Source organism: Chelonia mydas, chromosome 13 (assembly GCF_015237465.2).
Source record: "Chelonia mydas isolate rCheMyd1 chromosome 13, rCheMyd1.pri.v2, whole genome shotgun sequence".
Taxonomy (NCBI): Eukaryota; Metazoa; Chordata; order Testudines; family Cheloniidae; genus Chelonia; species Chelonia mydas.
The window spans coordinates 28477052-28499230 of record NC_051253.2 but is presented as its reverse complement, the minus strand read 5'-3'; the positions used below and the strand labels follow the sequence as shown (position 1 = coordinate 28499230).

Genomic DNA, 22179 nt, shown 5'->3' with positions numbered 1-22179 from the left:
TAGGATTTTTTAAACCACATTTTAAAGCCTTCCCCATTTATAAAACACAGATCTTATAAACTTCTCTTCATTTAAATTTAAAATAAGGACAATAAATTATGCTTTTTCTTGGGAGCTGGCAGATCATCTTGAACATGAAAGTTCTGGATTAAACTGACAAAATCCAAGACAAATTTACCATTTTGTCCTTTGAAATTTGCAAGTGAACTCACTGCGTGTGAGCCAGACAGGTCCCATACTAGCTTCCCCGTACCCAGCTCTGCCACTCACCTCAGTCCTGCTTGTCTCACCCCCTTGTTATTCCAGTTCTCTCCTGGCCCCCAAGAATATTCTGCCTAGTGCAAATACACTCAATTTCTGACCTGCAGTAGCCCTTACTGTGCCATTTCTGGGATGACTAGCCCTCTCAGTCAATGCACCTGCAGCACCCTCCTCATTTAGATTAAAAGTTTAATAGATCTTCATGCCAGAAGGGACCATTAGATCATCTAGTCTAACCCCCTGTAAAACGGAGGCCATGGAATTTCGTCAGTTACTCCTGTATTGTGCCCAATAACTTGTTTTGGCTAAAGCATCTTCCAGAAAGGCATCAAGTCTTCATTTGAAGACTTCAAAAGATGGAGAATCTACCACTTCCTTTAGTAGTTTGTTCCAATGGTTAATCATCCTCACTGTTAAAAAGACAACTGTAGAATGAAATATCGTAGACAGGCAGATGCGTTTCCAAGAGTCCCATGACTCGGGCCCCAGTTCTACAGGGTGCATAAATGTATGCCTAATTGTAAGCATGAATGGTCCCCCTAAAGTCAGTGGGACTAAACTCCCGTGGTTACAGTTAGGCACGTGCTTAAATCCCTTGTTGAGTCAGGGCCCTTGTCCTAGGCCTCTGGTGAAGAGAGACTGGCTGTCATACAGTATTCCCACCCATCTTTTTTGTGCTTGTGTCCTGAGATAGCTGTTGAGCATAGGACTCCCAGAAGCAACATGCAGAACCTGCTGTTCACAAACGTTTTCATAACCTGGACCTCCTCTTTCATACAGAAACTGTCTCATTGGCCCCTCCTTTCCCATTCCATTCATAATCATTCACCATCCCTGCCGCCACTACAGCAATTACTTAGCTGGAAAAGTTCTAGGAGGCAAGTATTTGATGAGTTTGTAGTTGTCTCAGTGCAATTTAGCATTTGGAAATGAGGAGGAGGGGCCAGTGCCCTGTGACCAATCAGCTGTCCAGTGAGCCCCACTATTTGGGAATGTGTTAGCTGGATAGTGTGCATTGGAAATTCCTTGCAGATATATAGCACAGGCCACTGCTGTCATTCTGTCATTAACTCACATTTCTGTGGTTTTCCATGTATTTATTTGTATCTTTTCACAATGATGTGATCTGAGTACAGTGATGCAGCCTGACCCTAAAGGGCATGAAACATAGTCAGCCTAAGTCAAATTCTTGGTGTTATTTCTATGCAGGACATATTTGCTGTTTGAAAGTTAAATCCCAGCACTAAGTAATTAACACAGAAAGGGGTTGCTCTTGTCAAAATCTGTTCTCTCCCCATGTGTATGATCTGAATGCATGAGCGGAGTGTGCTGTCTGGTGTTGTGGAAGAGCTCTCGATTCCTGACCTGCAGCAGTAAATCTGCTTCTGCATTTGGATTTATTTCCACTGAAGCCTGCTGAGCCCTAGCAGATCTTCCCTCCATTCCTTACTTTATGTGCTGCTCATGGTGTTGGCAGGACTTCCCTGTTAATGAGCGATTGCACCTCAGTGGGTTTACCGGAAGATTGTTAATAAATAAAACCCTGGGTCTTTAAACTCATGTTAACATTAATCAGATTAATATAGAAAGCACAAAGTCTGGAAGATATTTAAGACTGTTTGATTTCCCTCCTGCTGACTTCTTCTGTGGTTGAATCAGATTGTATGTAAGTAGCTGGCTTAGCTCTGTCTCTGAAATGAGTAAGAGAACTCTGGCACGCTGCTGATGACATTGACATGTGGATAGGCCTCCCTCGTTTATAGGGCGGGGGTAACTGTTTGATCTGTATGTGGGAGGGAAGGGGATAAATAACCTAATGTGAATTCTGGTAGGGTTTTCTCTAGGAAAGGCAGCACAGATTTCGGTTGCATAGTCTTTTCTGGGCACTTCTGAGGCTGCTGTTATTTGACTAGTCCCCGAGAGTAAATTCTGTTCTAGATTCTGATCTGACAAGCATTACTCACATGAGTAGTCTTCATTCATGTGAGCAGTCATATTGGATTAATTGGGACTGCTTGTATGTGTAAAGGTCCCTCGTGTGAGTAAGTATTTGTGGGCTCAGTCCTGCAGTGATATCAGTGCTTAGGTCCCGATTCTGCAAAATTTAGAGATGTGCTTAACTTTACAAACATGAAAAAACCCATTGAATATCAAAACTACTCATATCTGTAATGTTCAGTGTGTGCCTAAGTCTTTCCAAGATTAGGGCTGTAGCGTGCCCAGATGAGACTGTGAGGGAGAGAGTGGATTAATGGAGGGAGAGGAATACAAACTAGTTTTCTTTTTTATCAGATTTGCTAGCTTCACTGAGTAACAAGCAGTACAGTGAGGACAACACAAAGTCCTCCCATAGACACAGGAGGGTGGGTTTTGTGATGGAGGAGAGCAGCATGGAGCATGGGAATTTCCCTGCTAGATCAGACAAGTGGTCCATGTAGTAAAGTGTTCAGTGTCTTTGGTCATTTCCCTGAAGAAGGCTCTATTTTTCTACAACCTTGGATCCAAACAAGTAGCACGTCATAATAGTGTTGTTATTCTGTTATTACATCGAGTCTGGACCTTCAGTAACCCCTCACTGTTATATTTTTGTGATTACTACATGTCTCAGTTATTACTCTGTGTATTCTGGATAATCAGATGACAGGAAAGTCGTCTCTATGAAAAGTACAAGGGCATGCAAAAAGTCAGGATTGGAATGCAGGAGGTCCTCATTTAGAGAGGTCCTCATTTAGAGACCTGTGCTTCATCCACTAAACAGTGCTCCATTTATAGAAAGGCAACTCTGTCCTCTATTTGTGCATGCAACTGCAGGTGCAAATTGGGTCAATGCATTGCCAAACTTATGCACACAACCATAGGATTTGCATGCATAAGTAAGGTTGTGTATTTTTGGTGTCTGTATGTATATGGTCCTCTGCCCTTTGTAAATTTGATCCGAAATATATAACTTAAAACATTAAAGTCCACAAAAAGGAACTTTTAAGAGAGTGATGAAGCAGGTTGGGAACTGGTTTGGTCTCTCTTACACTGGGTTCCTTATGGTCGTAGATGACAGCCATTTCTTTACTGCAATTCCCAGAGCCTGAAGGAAGATGTGAAAAGCCAGTTGGAATTAGAAACGCTGGACAAAATTCAGCCCAGATGTAAGCAGATGCAACCCATTTGACTTCAGTGGAGCTGTAGCCGCTTACATCATGTCTGAAATTTTCCTGATTTTTCTCATAGTATGACTCATTCTCAGTGGGAAGGGCTTGTTATAATGTGGCATGATCTGAGCAGGTGCAGCAGTCCTCTCCAGGATTTCTTCTTCATGAACGCACTATATTCCTGAGGCCAATTACCGTGAGTCAGTGCTCAGTTACTGAGTGATGGGGTGGTCTAGAAGTACCTTTGATAGACAGATTATGGGCCAGGTTTTCAGATGGTGTAAATCAACCTAGCTCCATTGGCTTCGGTTGAGCTACAGTGATTTACACCAGCTGAACATCTGGCCTTATATCTCTATTTTATCTGTCTTTTCTCCCTTCAGTATATAGGTTCCCACACTCTGCCTGGCACCATGGTATCCCACTATATGAACAGCAGCCTGGAGGATCATCCATGTCCAAAGGGCCTTCAATTTGAGGCTGGGCTGATTGTATATTCTGAGGCTTGTTCAGAGATGGATGGCAGAATGGTAAGGCTGAAAATGGCTAGACAATGAACATTTCTTTTGTTGGTGAATAGGGCGTTTTAGCTCTTCATGCAGTAACGCTCCTCACCATAGCCTCTCCCCCTAGCTTAGCTTGGGAGTATTTAAGCATCTGTTTTCATTTTGCTCCTTTTCCTTCTGCATTTGAATGATTTGTGTAGCACCTTTCATCAGTGGTGTTTGCGATTTAAGCCTGACGTCTGTATAATCTGTCATATGAACCGGACATACAGATTCTCTGCCCAAAAGAATAGTATTCATTTTTTTCACCTTTTCACACAGCTGGCCCTTGGACAATTATAATTTCAGCCCTTCCAGCAGGCTCTGTCTGTTGTTTTCCATTACTTTCCAGACAGGTGCAAAGATGAATTTTTGCAGTTTGGTGTCTGATGTGCTTGCAGTGTTGGTTAAGGCCCCAGCACATGTTATCTTTTGAAGCTGGGAAAGGGCTGAGCTGCTGAAGAGTGCAAAACAAGCCTGTTCCCTTGTATATGGGCCCAATCCTGCTGCCTGTTTCCTTATAATCCTGCTCCCATAGAAACAAATGTGAGCTTTGCCACTGAGCTCAGTAGGAGCAGAGCTTGGCCCTGAATGTGTGAGTGTGATGTAGCTCTCTTGCAGGCCATGGACTGAAGTGGAATTTGCTCACAGTATGGTGGCTTACATTGTAAGCTGTCCTATGGCGCAAGTAGGCCATCACCATTCTGTTGGGGAGTTAGAGGGCCACGCTGGATCTGTCTTGCTCTATCTGTCGTTGTGCGGTTTGTTTTCTGTGTTCATGGATCCAGCCTAACTGTGGTGGTTGTAGGCTAATGGGATGAAGAGCCCGATTTTCAAGTGTGGTCACATTAAGAGGGGATCCTGAGGGAGCTCAGGGAGACACTTCAGCCCACAGAACTCCATTTACACGCCACACTGCCGACGGCGGCACCTGAAGGCAAAATCTGGGCATCCTGCTGCGGTGGCGTGAGTCCGATCATGCACAGCGCTGTGCGCCTCTGAACACATCCTGTTTGATTGCCAAGGGGCTGGAAGGAGAACCGTCTCAGTGAGGGGTCCTAGGGTAAGGTTGTCCAAAGTGACTCATAGAATCATAGAATATCAGGGTTGGAAGGGACCTCAGGAGGTCATCTAGTCCAACCCCCTGATCAAAGTAGGACCGATCCCCAATTAAATCATCCCAGCCAGAGCTTTGTCAAACCTGACCTTAAAAACTTCTAAGGAAGGAGATTCTACCGCCTCCCTAGGTAACGCATTCCAGTGTTTCACCACCCTCCCAGTGAAAAAGTTTTTCCTAATTTCCAACCTAAATCTCCCCCACTGCAACTTGAGACCATTACTCCTTGTTCTGTCGTCTGCTACCACTGAGAACAGTCTAGAGCCATCCTCTTTGGAACCCCCTTTCAGGTAGTTGAAAGCAGCTAACAAATCCCCCCTCATTCTTCTCTTCCGTAGACTAAACATCCCCAGTTCCCTCAGCCTCTCCTCATAACTCATGTGTTCCAGTCCCCTAATCATTTTTGTTGCCCTCCGCTGGACTCTTTCCAATTTTTCCACATCCCTCTTATAATGTGGGGCCCAAAACTGGACACAGTACTCCAGATGAGGCCTCACCAGTATCGAATAGAGGGGAACGATCACGTTCCTCGATCTGCTGGCAATGCCCCTACTTATACATCCCAAAATGCCATTGGCCTTCTTGGCAACAAGGGCACACTGTTGACTCATATCCAGCTTCTCGTCCACTGTAACCCCTAGGTCCTTTTCTGCAGAACTGCTGCTTAGCCATTCAGTCCCTAGTCTGTAGCGGTGCATTGGATTCTTCCATCCTAAGTGCAGGACTCTGCACTTGTCCTTGTTGAACCTTATCAGATTTCTTTTGGCCCAGTCCTCCAATTTGTCTAGGTCCCTCTGTATCCTATTCCTACCCTCCAGCGTATCTACCTCTCCTCCCAGTTTAGTGTCATCTGCAAACTTGCTGAGGGTGCAATCCACACCATCCTCCAGATCATTTATGAAGATATTGAACAAAACCGGCCCCAGGACCGACCCTTGGGGCACTCCACTTTATACCGGCTGCCAACTAGACATGGAGCCATTGATCACTACCCGTTGAGCCCAACAATCTAGCCAGCTTTCTATCCACCTTATAGTCCATTGTTGGTTTTGGTTGCCTCCACTGAAAAGTGCTGAGCCCCTGCGCTCTGTAAATTGGGGGCCTTTAAGGTGTCCCAAGTCGGGCACCCAAAATCAATAGTCACTTCTGAAATCCTTGGCCCTCTTGACTGTGGAATTTGCTTGTTGCCTCAGTCTGCCAGAGCCCGAATCTGCTGGCCTTCAGGAGATGGGACAGGGCACATGTTTCTGGGGGACAGGATGAATGATGGAGTAGGGTCAGATCTTTGTGGGGAGTGTTTGTTGTTTTGTGTCATTAGTTCTAGTGACTGGAGCACTGGGTGGCATGTTTTAAGAAAGTAAATACAGTAGAAAGTTCTTGATTTCTCTGCCAGTCAGGGGACTCAGACTTGCCAGAGAGGCACCCCTCTTTGTAAACACGGGGCTTTGATGACAAAGGGAGGGTTGGCACCTATTGTTTTACTGTTATTCAAAAAATTAAAAGGAGGTCCATAAACTTTCATGAAAGGGATGCTGCACTCAGAGCAGTGTCAGGTAAGGCTCTTGGCAGTAAGGCTCAAGCATCATTCTTAACACACCCCATTGTGTGCCTGGGCCAGACTGTACAGCACATGGGAGCAAACTGTGTGAGAGACCCCTGTGTCTAGGACACAGTCGCTTCTGGGTCTCGGAATCTTCTTGGTTTTACTATGCTGAAGTCACTTCCCTAATGATACCTCAGCATGGGGCCAGATCCTCAGCTGGTTAGGCTGGAATCTGTGTTTTCGCAGTGCGGTCAAATAACAAACTTCTGCAATAAAACCTACTTACATTCTGCTATCTGGCCTAAAGCCAAATCCAGGCCTGTCTGGGGGAGGCCGGGGACTTCTGCTTGTTCTGCTCCAGAGTGTACAATGTATTTATTTATTTCTACTTGTACTTTTCTGTTTAAGCCAGGGAGCAGGGGAACCGAGAAGTTGTGGTAACTTGTTAAACGTGAAGAAGTTAATTTTTTGAGCCTCTCACTATTCTAAGCGATAACACGTTGTATTTGGTCATGTGCAGCATGCGAGGAATCGCAACTCCCTGCAGCTGCATCCCTGAGTAGAGCAGGGCTGAACTTTCAAACGCAAGGGCCGACGATGCGTCCACACAATATGTGTGTGTGCGCAGTTGGTTGGCCCAGCTAGTTTGACATCCCGTGGCTATGACCAGGTGCTTCAGAGGAGACTGTGAAAACCCCACTTTGGACAGTTTGGCCGTCGCCTGCCCTGGGAGAAGTTTCTTCCCACTATTATAGCCTGAAGCATTTCTCTGCTGGTACATGCGCGCACACATTTTGCTGATACAATTTAAGCCCTCATGTTGTAAACCCTTAGGGTACGTCTACACTGCTAGTCGCCCAGGCACAAGCCCACCTGAGAGCCTAAGGCAGCTAGCCATGCTGTCACAGTCACGCTGCTTTGCTATTTTTAGCGTGCTAGCTCAAGCAGACCTAGCGTGTCTACATCTACCTGAGCTGGTAATTACACCTCCTAGCTGCCGTGTAGACGTAATCCTTGTTTTCCCACAGGGAAATTATGGAAAGGAGAAACCACAAGCATACGCTGCCCAACTCGCTCTCTTCTCTTGTTTTGGAAAGGGGCAGGGAAGAAGATTTTTCTCTACCAGTTCTGTAATATAATTTCTAAATCAGTCAATACTAGTTCATCATAAAGTAATTTTATAAGACAATAAATAAAATACATTTTTAATTAAAAAGTAATATTCTCCTAACTCAGATCCAGGAGATGGTCCACTCAGACGCCACTTCCTATGATTCCAACCGTCAAGTCCCCCTGATCAATCGACCAGGGATGTTAGCCGGTCACATGAGTGCCCTCAGCCAGTCACAACTGATTTCTCAGATGGGTATGAGGAGCGGTGTTACCCATGGTTCCCCATCACCCCCAGGAAGTAAATCTGCTACACCATCTCCCTCCAGTTCTACTCAGGAAGAGGAGACAGAATCACATTATAAGGTACGTGCAGCCATGCCTGTTTTGACAGACATACAATAAGAGAATGACAGACAGTATTTACAGTGATAGAAGTAATTCGCTCTAATAAGAGAACAGACCTTTTGTTTTTCCTTTGCACAGAGACAGAGACTTTCTCTGTAACAGGCAATTGTTTACAGAGAACGTTTCTGGGCTAGGATGCGGGAAAGCATGGCAGATTTGCAAATCATATCAAACATTGGTGTGCTATATTGGTGCATATAACAACTCAATGAATGAAAGTCTCTAATTCTGAGAGAAGTTTTCTCCCCTAAGTCTTTTCTTTCCTACTGCAGTTGCCAGATACATCATGCTACATTGTTCTTTCAGATTAGGATTTTGACAATAAATACGTGGTTCAGTGCTCAATTTTTTTCCTGTTTCAAAGACTGTATCTGTAAAACTAGACTTTGTGTTGGAAGAGAGAAGCAAAAATCCAGCGTGTCATTTTGCAGAGTCCTTAAGAAGCACCCGTGTCAAATAACAAAGAAAGCATCCTCTGTCTTTTAATTCACCTGGGTATTTTTTTAGCAACCAGTTATTACCTAGGACAGTTAATAAAGTGATGGTGACACAGGATATAGTGAAAGTTGCTTGCCATTCTTGTTTGGCTAGTGGTCAGAAGCCCTTAGGATGCCAGTTGTCTTGAGTGGATGAAGAGAACTGATAAACAAAGAGGTAAAACGTAGGGAAGATTATAAAATAAAAATCACCTGCTTCATTAGGACTGGTGCGGAGGAAGTGTTGAAGGACAGCTTGGGCTAAGATTTCTGGGTCACCTTAGTCATCCTGCATCATTCTCAGAAAATGCACTGGCAGAGCAAACTCTTTGCGCTGTTGTCCACATGTCTTCCCTGACTCTCCTTGCATGTGGGCAGATTGCAGAGATGATTATGGTACAGCCATAATGTCTTGTGTACCTGATACATGAGCATTCACTGACATTGGGTACTTTGATGTTTAGACTTGTAACTTTCTGGGATGGTGCTGACCCATTTGTTAAGCCTTCGTGGAACGGCTCTCTCGGAAAGATGCTACTTCTAAGGAAGACACTGTATTACCAGAATCACTGGCTTGCTGTCAATGTATCTTCATTCCCAGAAGAAAAACCTCCTGAAGATCAAATTGTGACAAATCGTGTGTGTGTTACCCACAGTAACAAGTAATATAGTGACCGCTTAGCTCTAGTATTAGGGCTGAGCAAACTAGCAAATACTTCCTCATGAAACTTCAGGAAAAAATATTCTTCGTTTTCATTTCACTTTTCATAAAATGGAAGTTTTCATCTCAAAACCTGACATTTCAAAAAGTGTGTGTGGATGCAAATCTGATCTTCATGAGAACTAACTTGCGAAAATAAAAATATATTTTTGCTTGAAAATAGAAGTATTTTATGAAATCCTCAGATTTTGCAGTTTTAGAATTTGGTTGTATCTATTTGGCACAGCCCTATGCAGCCAGAGGAGTTTGGTGATCTGCTGGCTAGAAGAGACTGTATCACCGGCAACTCAAGGGTCACAGAAAGCAAATGGCATTTGTTTTGCAGCTAAAACCTTTCTTGCAGTGAGAGTGCAGTGTGAGTTTTAGGTTAACTACACTCAGTGTCGGCAGCAGCTTTTTCCATTGTACCTTTACCAATCACCTTCAAGGTTTCAGCCTGACAATATGATAGTACAGGAGTTACCTGTTAGGTCATGGATTTTTTGCTGATACATTTCTTATAGGTCCAACGAGTCAGTCCTGAACGTGAGGGAGACAGAATTTGTGGATATGTCAGATTCTTGGAGCAAGATAGCTAAGGCAATTTATAAAGCCCTATATTTTTTTTCTTGCCACAAATATATACCTTGTCTATCCTGTATACACATAGCAAGTTAGGCAAAGCAATAATCAAGTCGTATGTTTCCTGGAGAAAAGAAACCACAGTGTAAAGAGAGCACTGGAGTCACAGTGGCTTATGCGTTTTTGTTTGCTTTCTCTATATACACAGCTGTTGGAAATATTTAAAGGCATCAATCCATCATTTATTTTATGACCATTAACGACCTTTGTACAACAGATCATAAAAAGAGTTTCTAACGAACAGGAATTAAAATATCTACCAAGAAAATCATATTAACACATAAGAAATGGTCCTGATGCCAGGAGGTGGTTTTTCTATTCCCACAAAAGCCAGTAATTTGTGAAAACTGGATAGAGACCAAACGCTGAAGTAAATTGTAACTCTTATTGGAAGCGTAGTGACCCACTGCAAGAGGGATCATGAAAGATCCCTTCACTGGAGAATTTTCAAAGCCTTGAGGGGTTAGTGGGGGAACCCAAGCAACATACCAGTAGATAATTCAGATGTAGGGGCAAAGGAGCACACTAACATTTTGTGCTAAGTGACTTCACTTCCAGCGCTTCATGGCTGAAAAGTTGTTTTTGTTGTTGCATCAAGGCAGAAATACGGCTGTTTTGTTTTCACTAGTAGTGTCTGGAAAGCTAAACATTCTTGTGTCCCTGCCCTGTCTGCACAGACTACTCATTTGAATTCACATCCATTAAAACGGTAAGACAGGGGTTTTCAAAGGAAAGACCAATGGACATTTCAATGGCATTTGAGTGCTAAACTCCCTTTGAATACCCCAGCCTAAGAGTTTAGTGTCTTTCCGAGCTTGGTTGTTCCCAGGATTAAGCATCCAACTCTTACTCGCCCAGCCTGGGGAGTGGGTATAGTCCCAATTACCCTTGCTTTAGAAAGCTCTCTGCAGGCTTTATAAAATCCAGATGTGACCAATGAAGCCCCTGACTCTTTGAGAATCGCCTAGATGACAGCAAAGCAGCCTGTTTATAATGTGATAGCCCAAACCTGTGAATTATCCCAGCTTACTCTTCATGTTACATCGATTGTTCTGCACACCGGCCTCTCCAATGGAGTAAAGTGCATTATCTCAGGGCATTTATAGCTGGATACACATCACAGCACTGTCACATGTTAAAATAATATTCACAGCTGTTTTCTAAGTCAACAGCAGCAAATCCAGGCCATTCTGAGCAGCCCCTTGTGAGTGATTCCACTTGCATTATTGGCAAAAGGCATTCAATCCTTGGGGCAGTTCCCACTGCTGTGGGCACTAGCCTCCTGAACCCATGAGGGAAGACCGAGAGCCAGATTGTGCTAGGAAGACACTGGCTCCCTTTGGGTGTTCTGTGGAGCCAGCCCATAAAATCCCTCCCCGAGCAAACTGTGCCGGGTGTGGGGGGACATGCTTAATGCACCAACTCTTTGGAGGTTGCAGCCTGTTCCCCCAGCATCATACCCAGCCAGCTCCACAGGCAGAGGGGTGGGGTCATGACTGTACTCCTCCCACTTCCTGTGGGGTGGGGTGCACTCCTGTGGTGCTTACAGGGAGCAAGCCTTGTGCTTCCATGATTGTCTCTGGCATTTATGCAAAGTGTGAAGGTGGAGGAGACAGGAGGGTGGAAGAGACATAATGGCCCAGAACAATTTATCCCACTGTAGGGAGTAATCCCACTGTACATTGGTTGGCATTATGGGAGTGGGGGGTTTACATAATCTCACAGGTCTTTCCATCTCTACCCAATGTGATTCTGTGACCTGGGCCTTGGTTCAGGTTTGGTTTAGGGTGCCAGTAATAATGATCAGGTTGTTTAAGCCTACATAATACCCGCCTGCAAGACACCTCCCTCTAGCCAGGACTATGTCGTACTACGCTGTACCAGATTCATACTTCAGCAGAAAATGAACTCTAAACAGTGATGTAGCTCTGCTCACTGCTTAGCACGTGGGCCATGAAAGCTGCACAATCCACGCTGCTAAAGACTGTAAGACCCAAATCCACAAAGGCATTTCAACAGAAGTTAGGAGCCTAAATACTCTGTGGGGCCAGGACATGGTCTGTCATTTGTCTGTAAAGTGCCATGCACACTTATGGCTCTGTATAAATAAGAATGATCACAAAGTCCTAATAGTTGCTGAGAGTTGCTGGTTCTTGTTCTTGGCTCCTCCACTTGATGCTGCACTTTGGCCAATAACTGCTGGAGGGTTTGTTTTCTTTCCCATCGGAACAAAAGTAGATGAACTGAGATTAAAATGAGATAAAATGCCATCCAATTCACCCACGGAGTGAAACCTTGTTATGAATTTTTTCCTCCTAACAAGGTGGCCTTTCACCCCCAGGAATCCCATTCCAACCCAATTGGCAGTTTTAAATTAAATGCTTTTTTCTGTCCCATTTCCCCCCCCCCCTTTTTTTTTTTTTTTTTTTGCTTATTCGCTAATGGGCAACTGTCCATTTGACAAATGCCACTGCACTGAGACCGAGCTTAATGGCCATTCAAGAGCTGATGAACAGAGAACATTAGAACTGTGCCAGCTGAAATGAGTCCTCTTAAACTCTGTGGTTTCCGAGCACTTCTGGTGCTTGCAATCAAATAACAAAGCCATTATGACAGCAGCCTTCTTTAGACAGACAGACAGCCATGTCTAGTTACATTTTATGCTTAAGGGCTTGGTATTCAGCCTAGTTTCTATCATAAAATGGTGTTTTTCTTTGAGTGCTGGTCCCTATGTGTAGGTATGCATGTGCTCCATATTCCTGGAGCTAGACAATTTTGAAAGCAGTGTCCACTGATCCGCACATGCACCCTCACTCTCCCCATGCCTCCAGCCAAGGAGATAAAGGGTGAGGCAGACCAGCCGCCTCCCCAGTTCCTTCTCACCACCAGGTCAGAACTGCCAGAGTCCAGAGCTTTGTTGTCTTTATCCATTTATCTGTAAAATATATGTCTATATTTTGCTCTGCTATCCGCTGTCTTATCTCCCGTCCCCTCATGGGGGGAGGGCTCATTCCACGAGAGCACAGGTGACGTCTATGGCATCGCTTCAAGAAATACCTCTACTTGATATTTACAAAGCAACTACATGGAGTTCCAGCCACACTGCTTCAGTACAGGACTCCCCGACCAGTGCATCCTTTGGAATGGTGGCCCTTCGTTCGGCTCTGCCATCTACATTCTCACACCTTCCTCCTACTTAAGTACTGCTTGTCAGTCACCCATAGTGGAATACACACAGGGACCAGCGCTCGAAGAAGAGGAAGTTACTTACTGGAGATTCTTCAAGATGTATGGTCCCTGTCTGTATTTCACTATTCGTCCTCCTTCCCCTCTGTTTTGGATCATCTTTTGATTCACAGTAGAGCAGGAATTGGAGAGATGGTCAGTCCGCCCAGCCCTTTATCTCCTCAGTTGGAGTCATGAGGAGAGTGAAGGTGCAGGCACAGACCGACAGACACTGCTTTCACAATTCTCTGGCTTCGGGGCCTGGAGCATATGCATACCCACAGGGGCCCGCACAGCTCAAAGAACTTCCAATTATGAAAGTAAGTAACTTCCTCTTTTAAAATCATCTTCCTGATAAAGTGGGTAGCTCTTTAACTAATGGAATTGCTGAGCAGTCTGAGAAGTGTCTCAACACTGTTAGCATTTGATAAGCAGAGATGCTAGTTAACTTTTTGCCTTTGAGGAAGTGTTTCTAGTGGTTAGAATACAGGACTGGCAGCCTTTGGTTCTGGGTTCTGTTCCTGGCTCTGCTGTTGACATGGGACAAGTCAACGAACCTCTTTGTGTCTTAGATTTTCCTCCTGTAAAATGTGTTTAATAATATTTCCCTGCCTCACAGGGGTGTTGTGTGGCTTAACTCACTAACGTAGAGGTCCTCAGTGTATGAGTTCAAAGTGGTTTAAAAGTATCTCTTTCCTCTATAGGTGAACACGTACGCTTCAATATTCATGGATTTTCTTTTGTCTATGCCTGATATACTTACCCCTACTGCATCTTACCATCTTCTTTAGCAAATGCCCTCCACCTGGAAATTTACTTTCCGTTTTCAAGTTCCGCGTGTTATTTCTTAGCCCTGTGACTGTGTGTTCTGGTTACCAGCTGTCACATATGCTACATTAGCACCCTGGAATACCCGGGCATGCCAGCCTGGAACAGCAGCCTGTAAAAAAGGTGGTTACATTTCAGCAGCATGGCCTGTGCAGCAGTGCCAAAGAGAGTGCCCAAGGCCAAAGATCAGACCCTATAAGAAGCAGAAGTTTGGCGGTGACACTAACTAAAAAGGGAAGCTATGGATTCTGCCTCACTGGAGGCTGAGTCTTAGACTCTCTTCAAGAAGAATTCGGGGAGAATGAATTCAGTTCTGTTATGGTACAGGGAATGGACTAAATGACCCACTAAATGGCCTGCCCAACACAGTGATCTGATGAGACTTGGTAATCACAGGTAACAAAATGCAGCCCTGGTCCTGTAGTCCTTCTGCACTCAAAACTCCCCTTGGTCTTTGGTCAATGTTTAGGTAAGCAAGGAATGCAGGAGAGGGCCTGTACTCCCTTAAAATCTTGCCAGATGCTGCAGATAACTAAATAATCAATGTTACCTCAGTCTTTTCAGTGCTCTCAAAGCTCATGGAATGCTGAATGCATTCAGATAGCCGAGTCTACTTGTTTAACACAAAATTGGCAGGTCTCTAAGGATTAACGCAGTGTATAGTGTTTTCATAAAGATATACTACACTTTACTTGTGAATTCCCCTAGAGGTGCTTCTTGCCCTGTTGTGGAGTGTATGCGTGTGTGTGCGCGCGTGTGCGCGTAGGTGCATACAGGCCCTGCACTATTTGGGGGAGGGAAGCAAGCTGCCTTTCAAAGTGTAGATGTCCCCAAAAGGGCACGGTGCTCCAGTGTCGGTATTGTTTCTGTAGTGCCGGTAGTGCTTGTGGCCCCTGCTCGTGACTGCTCTGGGGGGCAAGGTGGACCTGGTGCAAAGGAACACAGCACGCAGTCGGAATGAGGAAAGTTGGGGAATGACTGGCAAAGATGGACCGTGACTTCACCAGGGTGAAATCAGGACAGGGAGGAGTCTGAGAAAGGGGAAAGCAAAAACGTGAAAGTGAATTTTGGAAAAATGTGTGCGCTGCTGAATGAAACCAGCTGGAAAGCAAAATGAATGGGGAGGTCACGGGCAGAGGAAATGGGCAGGGCACAGGGAGGGAGTATATGAGCCTCCAGGGGATGGTTAGGGGAAATAAGCAAGAGCAAGTGAAAGTATCTGGGGAGCTGTTTAGTGGAAACCGTGAGGGAGGTTGTGTCCCTAGGAGAGAGCGTGAGGAATGTGGGGATACATCAGGCTGTCATTTTAGTCTTGGTGCTTACAAAAGAAAAGGAGGGAAACATGCCACACACAGAGGGGAATGTACTGGGGGACAAAGAGTGAGAAACTCATGAAACTACAGGACACCAGCACAAGTCAGGGAGAGAAGTGCAGTGACAGTTCCAGAGCCGTACACCCAGCATCCCACAGTGCAGAAAGAGGCGGTGAATAGAAAATATGAACACCTGGGCACAGCTGGAGGGGAGCAGAGTGCAAAATGAGAGAGAAGCTAAAGTGACACCCCCCCCCCCCATATTGAAAAGGGATCAGTGGAAGAGCTATGGCAAACTCCGCCCAATGCCTCTAACATACAGACTGAGACGGATTCCTGAACAACTGATCAAGCATGCAGTCGGAGGTCAGGTGGAACTTCGGGAGAGTTATTCCACAGGCTACACCAAGGAAGGGCCTGCTTAACTAACCTGACTAATGTCTCTGGGGAAGAGATAATAGGAGCAGCATGGGGTGAAAGAGACACATTATTTGGAATTTCCAAAGGCCTTCAATACACTGCTTAAAAAACTGATCTACATTGGGTTAACAATGTAGTATCAGTGGCGAAATCTTCAGGGGCATAAGAAGCTGGGTGGTCACCAAGATCAGAGAGTGGTACTGGTGAGAGATCAGGTGGGAGGGAGTTGAAAAACAGTGTGCTGGCCCAGTCTTGTTGATACCATACACAGCAAGTACATCAGGAACCTCGAGGCGGGAATAACCAGCAAACTGGTCAAGTGGTTCAGGATGGCAGTAATGGGATACCTGTGTTGGAGGGCAGTGCTGGGTAGCTAGGGGAAAGCCCAGGAGCTGCCTGCACTAGGCCTGCCCTTAGCCAGGGTTATTAGTTCCTCACTTGGTTGAACACTAAACTTCTCAAGCTATTTGTACAAGTGAAAGGGATGATACTGGGGAGAGAGTCAGGTTGTGGTGCCAGGCGCCATCCTGTGCCTGTCATGAGTGCTCTTTCTTCATTGGCTTCCTGTCTCATCATTTTCCCAATGCCACCAGAATCTTTAACTCCAACCAGAGAGAGCTGGTCATTACTGGGTCCCTTTTGGTTTTACAGATTTCTGGAGAGAAGAGACCATCAACAGACCTGGGCAAGAAACCCAAAAGCCAAAAGAAGAAGAAAAAGAAGGACCCCAACGAGCCCCAGAAGCCTGTGTCAGCTTATGCCCTGTTTTTCAGAGACACACAAGCAGCTATCAAAGGGCAAAACCCAAATGCTACATTCGGAGATGTTTCAAAAATCGTTGCATCCATGTGGGACAGTTTGGGAGAAGAACAAAAGCAGGTGAGTTTCTGATCTGGTTTGTTACAGCTGTTGAATTGGTTTTATTTTTCTACCTCCAGCGAGTTAGAGTCTGGCCCAGCATGGTAGAAACCGTTTGGAGCTTAGGTACCCAAAGGTGTATGCACAAAAATGGAGGCTCTTTTCAGGAGTATTGTTGAAGTGCCCTTTGCCACTAGAAGCAAGGCTTTAGGGTTTGCATGCACAATTTTGAGCTCCTAATTCTGTACAGTAATTGTGTGACCTGGCCTCTGGATAATTCCAGTGGAAGTAAGTTCTCTCCACACACAAATCTCAAGAGCAGCTATATCATAATGCAGTGCAGCTGCAATGAATCAAAGATAGTTTTTTATGGACTTGTCCTGGAATGCTCACAACCTGCTGCATGCCATTTGTTAGAGCTGTGGGTCAGAAGCCACTAGAGAATATGTTCTGAGTGCCTCTGTCCTTATCGCATCCTCCAGTGAGCACACACAGATGGAGTTCTGCATGCAACAGATTTTTTGAAGTTTTGTATTCAGAGCCTGACCTATCAAAGCTAGCATTACAACTCCCATCCCACCTCACTGCATGTAGACATGTCGGAGACCTGCTAGGTGATCAGCTGTTAACACAGTGCATCCTCTAGTCACATCTTTACTGTTGCAGTTCACAAGTAATTAGCCTTGCTGGCAGTATTTCTAATAGTCCCTAAATGAGTATGTAGAGAACACACTGATGGCTGCAGTAATATTAACTAGGGCACAGAGTAAAACTGTATGGATTTTAAAGGCAGTTACTCTACTGGGGTGAGTTAGAATGATGGTGTCAGGTCAGATTAGGTCTAAGGCTGTATTATTACTCTGACTTCCATAGAGCTGGTGTGGGGGTGATGTTCCCCAACCTCCCTCTCTCCCTGCATGGATCTCCTGGCTCCTGGGGCACTCCCTGCAGACTGTGGGGAGGTAGCCAAGTTCGGGGAGGTAGCTCAGGCTAGTACCACTGGGAAGGGATAGAACCACACAGAGAATATCTCCCACCTGTGCAGGTCAGGGGATACGATCAGGCTCATACCATTGTAGTGTCAAAGGGAAGATAGCTTGAGCTTTAGCGCTGAGCTGCTTGTGCAATGTGCTTTGCACATTGGAAAACATAATCCCAACTATACATATAAAATGATGAGGTCTAAATTAGCTGTTACCACTCAAGAAAGATCTGGGAGTCACTGTGGATAGTTCTCTGAAAACATCCCCTCAATGTGCAGCAGCAGTCAAAAAAGAGAACAGAATGTTGGGAATCATTAAGAAAGGGACAGAAAATATCATACTGCCTCTATATAAATCCATGGTACGCCCACATCTTGAATACTGCATGCAGATGTGGTCGCCCCATCTCAAAAAGGATATATTGGAATTGGAAAAGATTCAGAAAAGGGCAACAAAAATGATTAGGGGTATGGAACGGCTGCCATATGAGGAGAGATTAATAAGACTGGGACTTTTCAGCTTGGAAAAGAGATGACTAAGGGGGAATATGATAGAGGTCTATAAAATCATGACTGGTGTGGAGAAAGTAAATAAGGAAGAGTTATTTACTCCTTCTCGTAACACAAGAACTAGGGGCCATCAAAAGAAATGAATAAGCAGAAGGTTTAAAACAAACAAAAGGAAGTATTTTTTCATACAATGCACAGTCAACCTGTGGAACTCCTTGCCAGAGGATGTTGTGAAGGCCAAGACCATTAACAGGGTTCAAAAAAGAACTAGATAAATTCATGGAGGATAGGTCCATCAATGGCTGTTAGCCTCTGTTTGCCAGAAGCTGGGAATGGGCAACAGGGGATGGATCACTTGATGATTACCTGTTCTGTTCATTCCTTCTGGGGCATTTGGCATTGGCCACTGTCGGAAGACAGGATACTAAGCTAGATTGACCTTTGGTCTGACCCAGTATGGCCGTTCTTATGTTCTTTGTCCTTTTCAAAGAGATCCTTCATGCCATTGGGAAGGAGGGGAGGGACTTTCCTTTGGGAAGTAATTTCATTTGAATAATATAAACATTATTTAAGACAATATAAATCCCTCGTACACATGCAAAAGCAGGGAAATTCTCAGGGCTCGTTATTACAGCCAGTCATGTAAAATAAGCCTAGACAGGAAACAGTTTTGTATGTGCTGATTCACTGTTCTGGGGCTTGCTTATAAACTACAATAGCTTCTCTCCACATTGGCAGCCTCAAATCCAGTGTCAAGGCTTCAAAAAAGCCCAGGAAGCAGATCTTCAGTGTAACATCTCATAGGGAACTTCCCTACTCTGTAACCATCACACAGCCCTCAGTCTGTTTCACGCAGAGATTTCTAGGCTCAGTTTAGCTATTCTTGTTGATGTTGAGTCAGTTACAAAAGCCCTGTAATTGCCTATTGCGAAGACCCCAGGGCACCCTTTTTTGGTAGCACGTGTGTCTTTTTATCACAAGGAGAGAGATCTGACATTCTCTGCAATTGGTCTCTGAACCCAACCGTTCGGAAATTCACCGTTCTCTCCTGAAGCACAGAGCCCTAACTTTAAAGGCTTGCTGACAGCTTAGGGCCTGCGCCCTCTGTCACTGAGCTCCCAGTGCTCCCACTGCTAGAATTCCAGGTGGCTACCCTTAAGAGAGGAGCAGCAAATAAACAGAACCAATTGAAATGAAAGCTATGCCGGGAAATAGTCCCTGTTGCTTTGGGTCAGGCACAAACAGCATGGATGTATTTCACTCCGGTGGGGTAAAAGCCATTTTATTTAACTGCAAAGATTCATGACTCTCCACACTAGTGTTGTTTGCCAGGCTGCATGAGGCTTCCATACTGTCTTCCATACCATTCGTATTGGTTATTCCTTGATGTATTTTGTTTTCTTAAGTTCTAAAGAAATCTATAACCTGTGTAAATATAAAAGTGCCAATTGAGAGAAGTACATCATTCACCCTGAGACACTGCAAATGACATCAGAACAGGGGGGTCAGGGGGCCATGGCCCCCTCACTTTTTATCTACCATAAAGCCAAGCGATGGGGAGAAGAAGAGGGGCCTCGGGGGAAGGGGTGGTGCAGGGGCGAGGCCTCAAGGGAAGGGGCTGCATGGGGGTGGGGCGTCAGGGGAAGGGGCGGCACAGGGGCGGGGCCTCGGGAGGGAAGGGGTGAGGAGGGGCCTCGGGGAAGAGGCGGGGCCACAGTTCGGGCACTAGTGGCTCCCCCACTGTTAGAAAGCTTCCACCACCCCTGCATCAGAAACCCAGAATCAGTTGAGAAAATGAATGTTTAGATGACTTCTAAATTGTGGCTAAAAAGGATTTTTCATGCTTCCTGTCCTTTACATGATAAACCAGATAGTCAGTCTAGTTCTAGTGGGTGCTGTCAGAATGTGCATAGGCCCTTTTCACATGATGCAATGCTGCAACCCTCAGTCACTCCCGTCAATGAGTGTTTATTCATGCAAAGAGTCCCACTGACTTCAATGAGATTACCAGCATTGTGATCAGTGGTTGCACAATCAAGCCCATATTCTGGTTATTATTTACCCAGTGGACTTTAACAGCTAGGGTATGGCGTGTAAAGTCTTGGACATCCCTTTCTATGGCAATGACCCTTTTGATGGTTTGCTGATCCGATCCTCTCCCATCTCTCTGCTGCTGTGGTCTTGTCTCCTGAATACACCGTAACTTCTTATTACTAAACAGCCCCAAAGTTCTTCCCCTAGGTAAAGAGTACTCTGTTCCATTTCTCTGACCCTGCTCTCACTTAACACATTCCCCTCTGCTTTGCTCCTACAACCAGACCTCCTGGAATTCCTCTTGACCTCACACCTTCTCTGTCCTCTTACATCTTAGCTCTCTATAAGGTGTCCAGCACCATCCTTTTGCTGGGATTCATCTTGGCTTTGACCTGGCCTCTACTGAAATTCTTAATCCTGAAATCCTTAACTACTAGTCTTCCTAAATTATTACACTCTGTACTTCAGCAAGTCCAAGAGGTTGGTCTGTGGAACTCATTGCCACATGATATCATTGAGGCCAGGAACTTAGCAGGATTCCAATAATAGTTGAACATTTATATGGAAAATGAGAATACCTAGAGATATGATATTAAAGGTTTTTTTAATAAACAGAGCTGTTCTGGGAGGGAAATTAACCCTTCTGCTTCAGGGCATAATACAACCACCACTAATGGGGGTCAGAAAGAAATATCGCTTGGCAGCAGGCTATCCCACAACTGTCTATTTCAGGGGTTCTTGCACCTGCCTCTGATGTATCTTTCACTGGTCACTGTTCGGGACAGGATTCTGAACTAGATGGACCCCGAGTCTGATCTGGTCTGGCAATTCCCATGGTTCCTAGGAATGTTCTTTCTTTCCAGGTCTGAGAAGCATACCAGTCTTATCCTCTCTGTCACCTTCCCTCTGGCTCCTCCCCTATACAGCTGTTAAACCAATTCAAAATGGCTTTCCTACGTTTCAGATCTCTCTAGGGCCTTATTCCTCCTCCACATCTCTGGCCTCATACCCATCTGCTCCCTGGCTCCGACTCTGATCTCAGTTGCACTGGTGTAGTGCAGAAGTAATCCTGGTCAATGTAACCAAGACAAAAACCAAGCCCACAGACTCCACTTCTCCATTCTGGGACTTCTTTCTGTCCCCCTCTTCCATTCTGTCCACAGCAGTTGGTGCTTTTTGCATGGGCTGCACCCTTCTTCTGGAAATTGGCCCTTCCCCCCATCTCTAAACCATGGAGCCACTTTCACTTCTAGTCATTAATAATCTGCTTAAAACCTACCTTCCCCTGTAGCTTATGGTTGACTCTCACAGTAAATCGTCCTATGACACCATATGAATTAGGACCCTCCAGGAACATAATGGGCTAAATTTACCCCTGATATAATCCCATTAACTTCAGAGAGCCACGGGAGAGGACTCTGCCTTCCCAGAGAATGGAGTAGCTGCGTAAAGGCCCTTCTAGCCCAATGGCTGGAGTAGCGCCCAGGGGCCTTCCCTTCTGCAGCATCCGGTGGAAGAGGAGGACAGGAGGATTCATGCAGACCACCCATGCGCCCCTCATACCCTTGTGTGCTGCCATACCAGACTCCATGCCCTGTAGTCCTTCCACCTCCCCCTTACACAGCTGAGCTGCATCAGTTCTGCTGCCAAGAGACCCTCTGCAGAGCAGGGGTTGGAATTGCCCCTAGGTTTCTGCCCCCTCCCATGTACAGAGCCAAGGCATATCTGAGTTACAGATGCACAGAAGAAACCCAACCCAGGCTTCGGAGACAGCAGCTTTCTCAACCTTTATTCCTGCCACTTAATTTCAGCCCTAACTGCATCTTCTTTTCTTAATATGTTAAAGATGTCTCTGTGGATGGGAGACCCAGTTTCAACCCAGCCCAGCTGAAAATTGGGTTTACATAATGGAAACACTGGTGCAACCCCTGCCTGAGCAAGGTGCGAATGCTCAACTCTAATTAACAGAAGGAATTAAACCAGCCCATTTTTTTTGCCTGCTAATTCTCCCTTATTTTCTTTTACAAGAGAGCAGTGGCACTTGCCATTTCTTTACACATG

At 45.3% G+C, this 22179-nt stretch overlaps 1 protein-coding gene across 5 annotated transcripts in view; it reads left to right on the top strand.

Moving 5' to 3' along the window:
- The window catches only part of TOX2 (TOX high mobility group box family member 2), a 257175-nt gene that overhangs the window by 196879 nt on the left and 38117 nt on the right, over positions 1-22179 (top strand). For 2 of the 5 annotated variants that reach the window (XM_037915730.2, XM_037915731.2), the window contains exons 4-6: positions 3791-3937; positions 7849-8088; positions 16386-16613. In XM_037915730.2, coding sequence (XP_037771658.1) covers positions 3791-3937; positions 7849-8088; positions 16386-16613 — 615 coding nt within the window. The remainder of the gene's footprint in view (positions 1-3790; positions 3938-7848; positions 8089-16385; positions 16614-22179) is intronic. The other 3 variants (XM_037915733.2, XM_043526954.1, XM_037915734.2) reach the window with 2 other exon arrangements.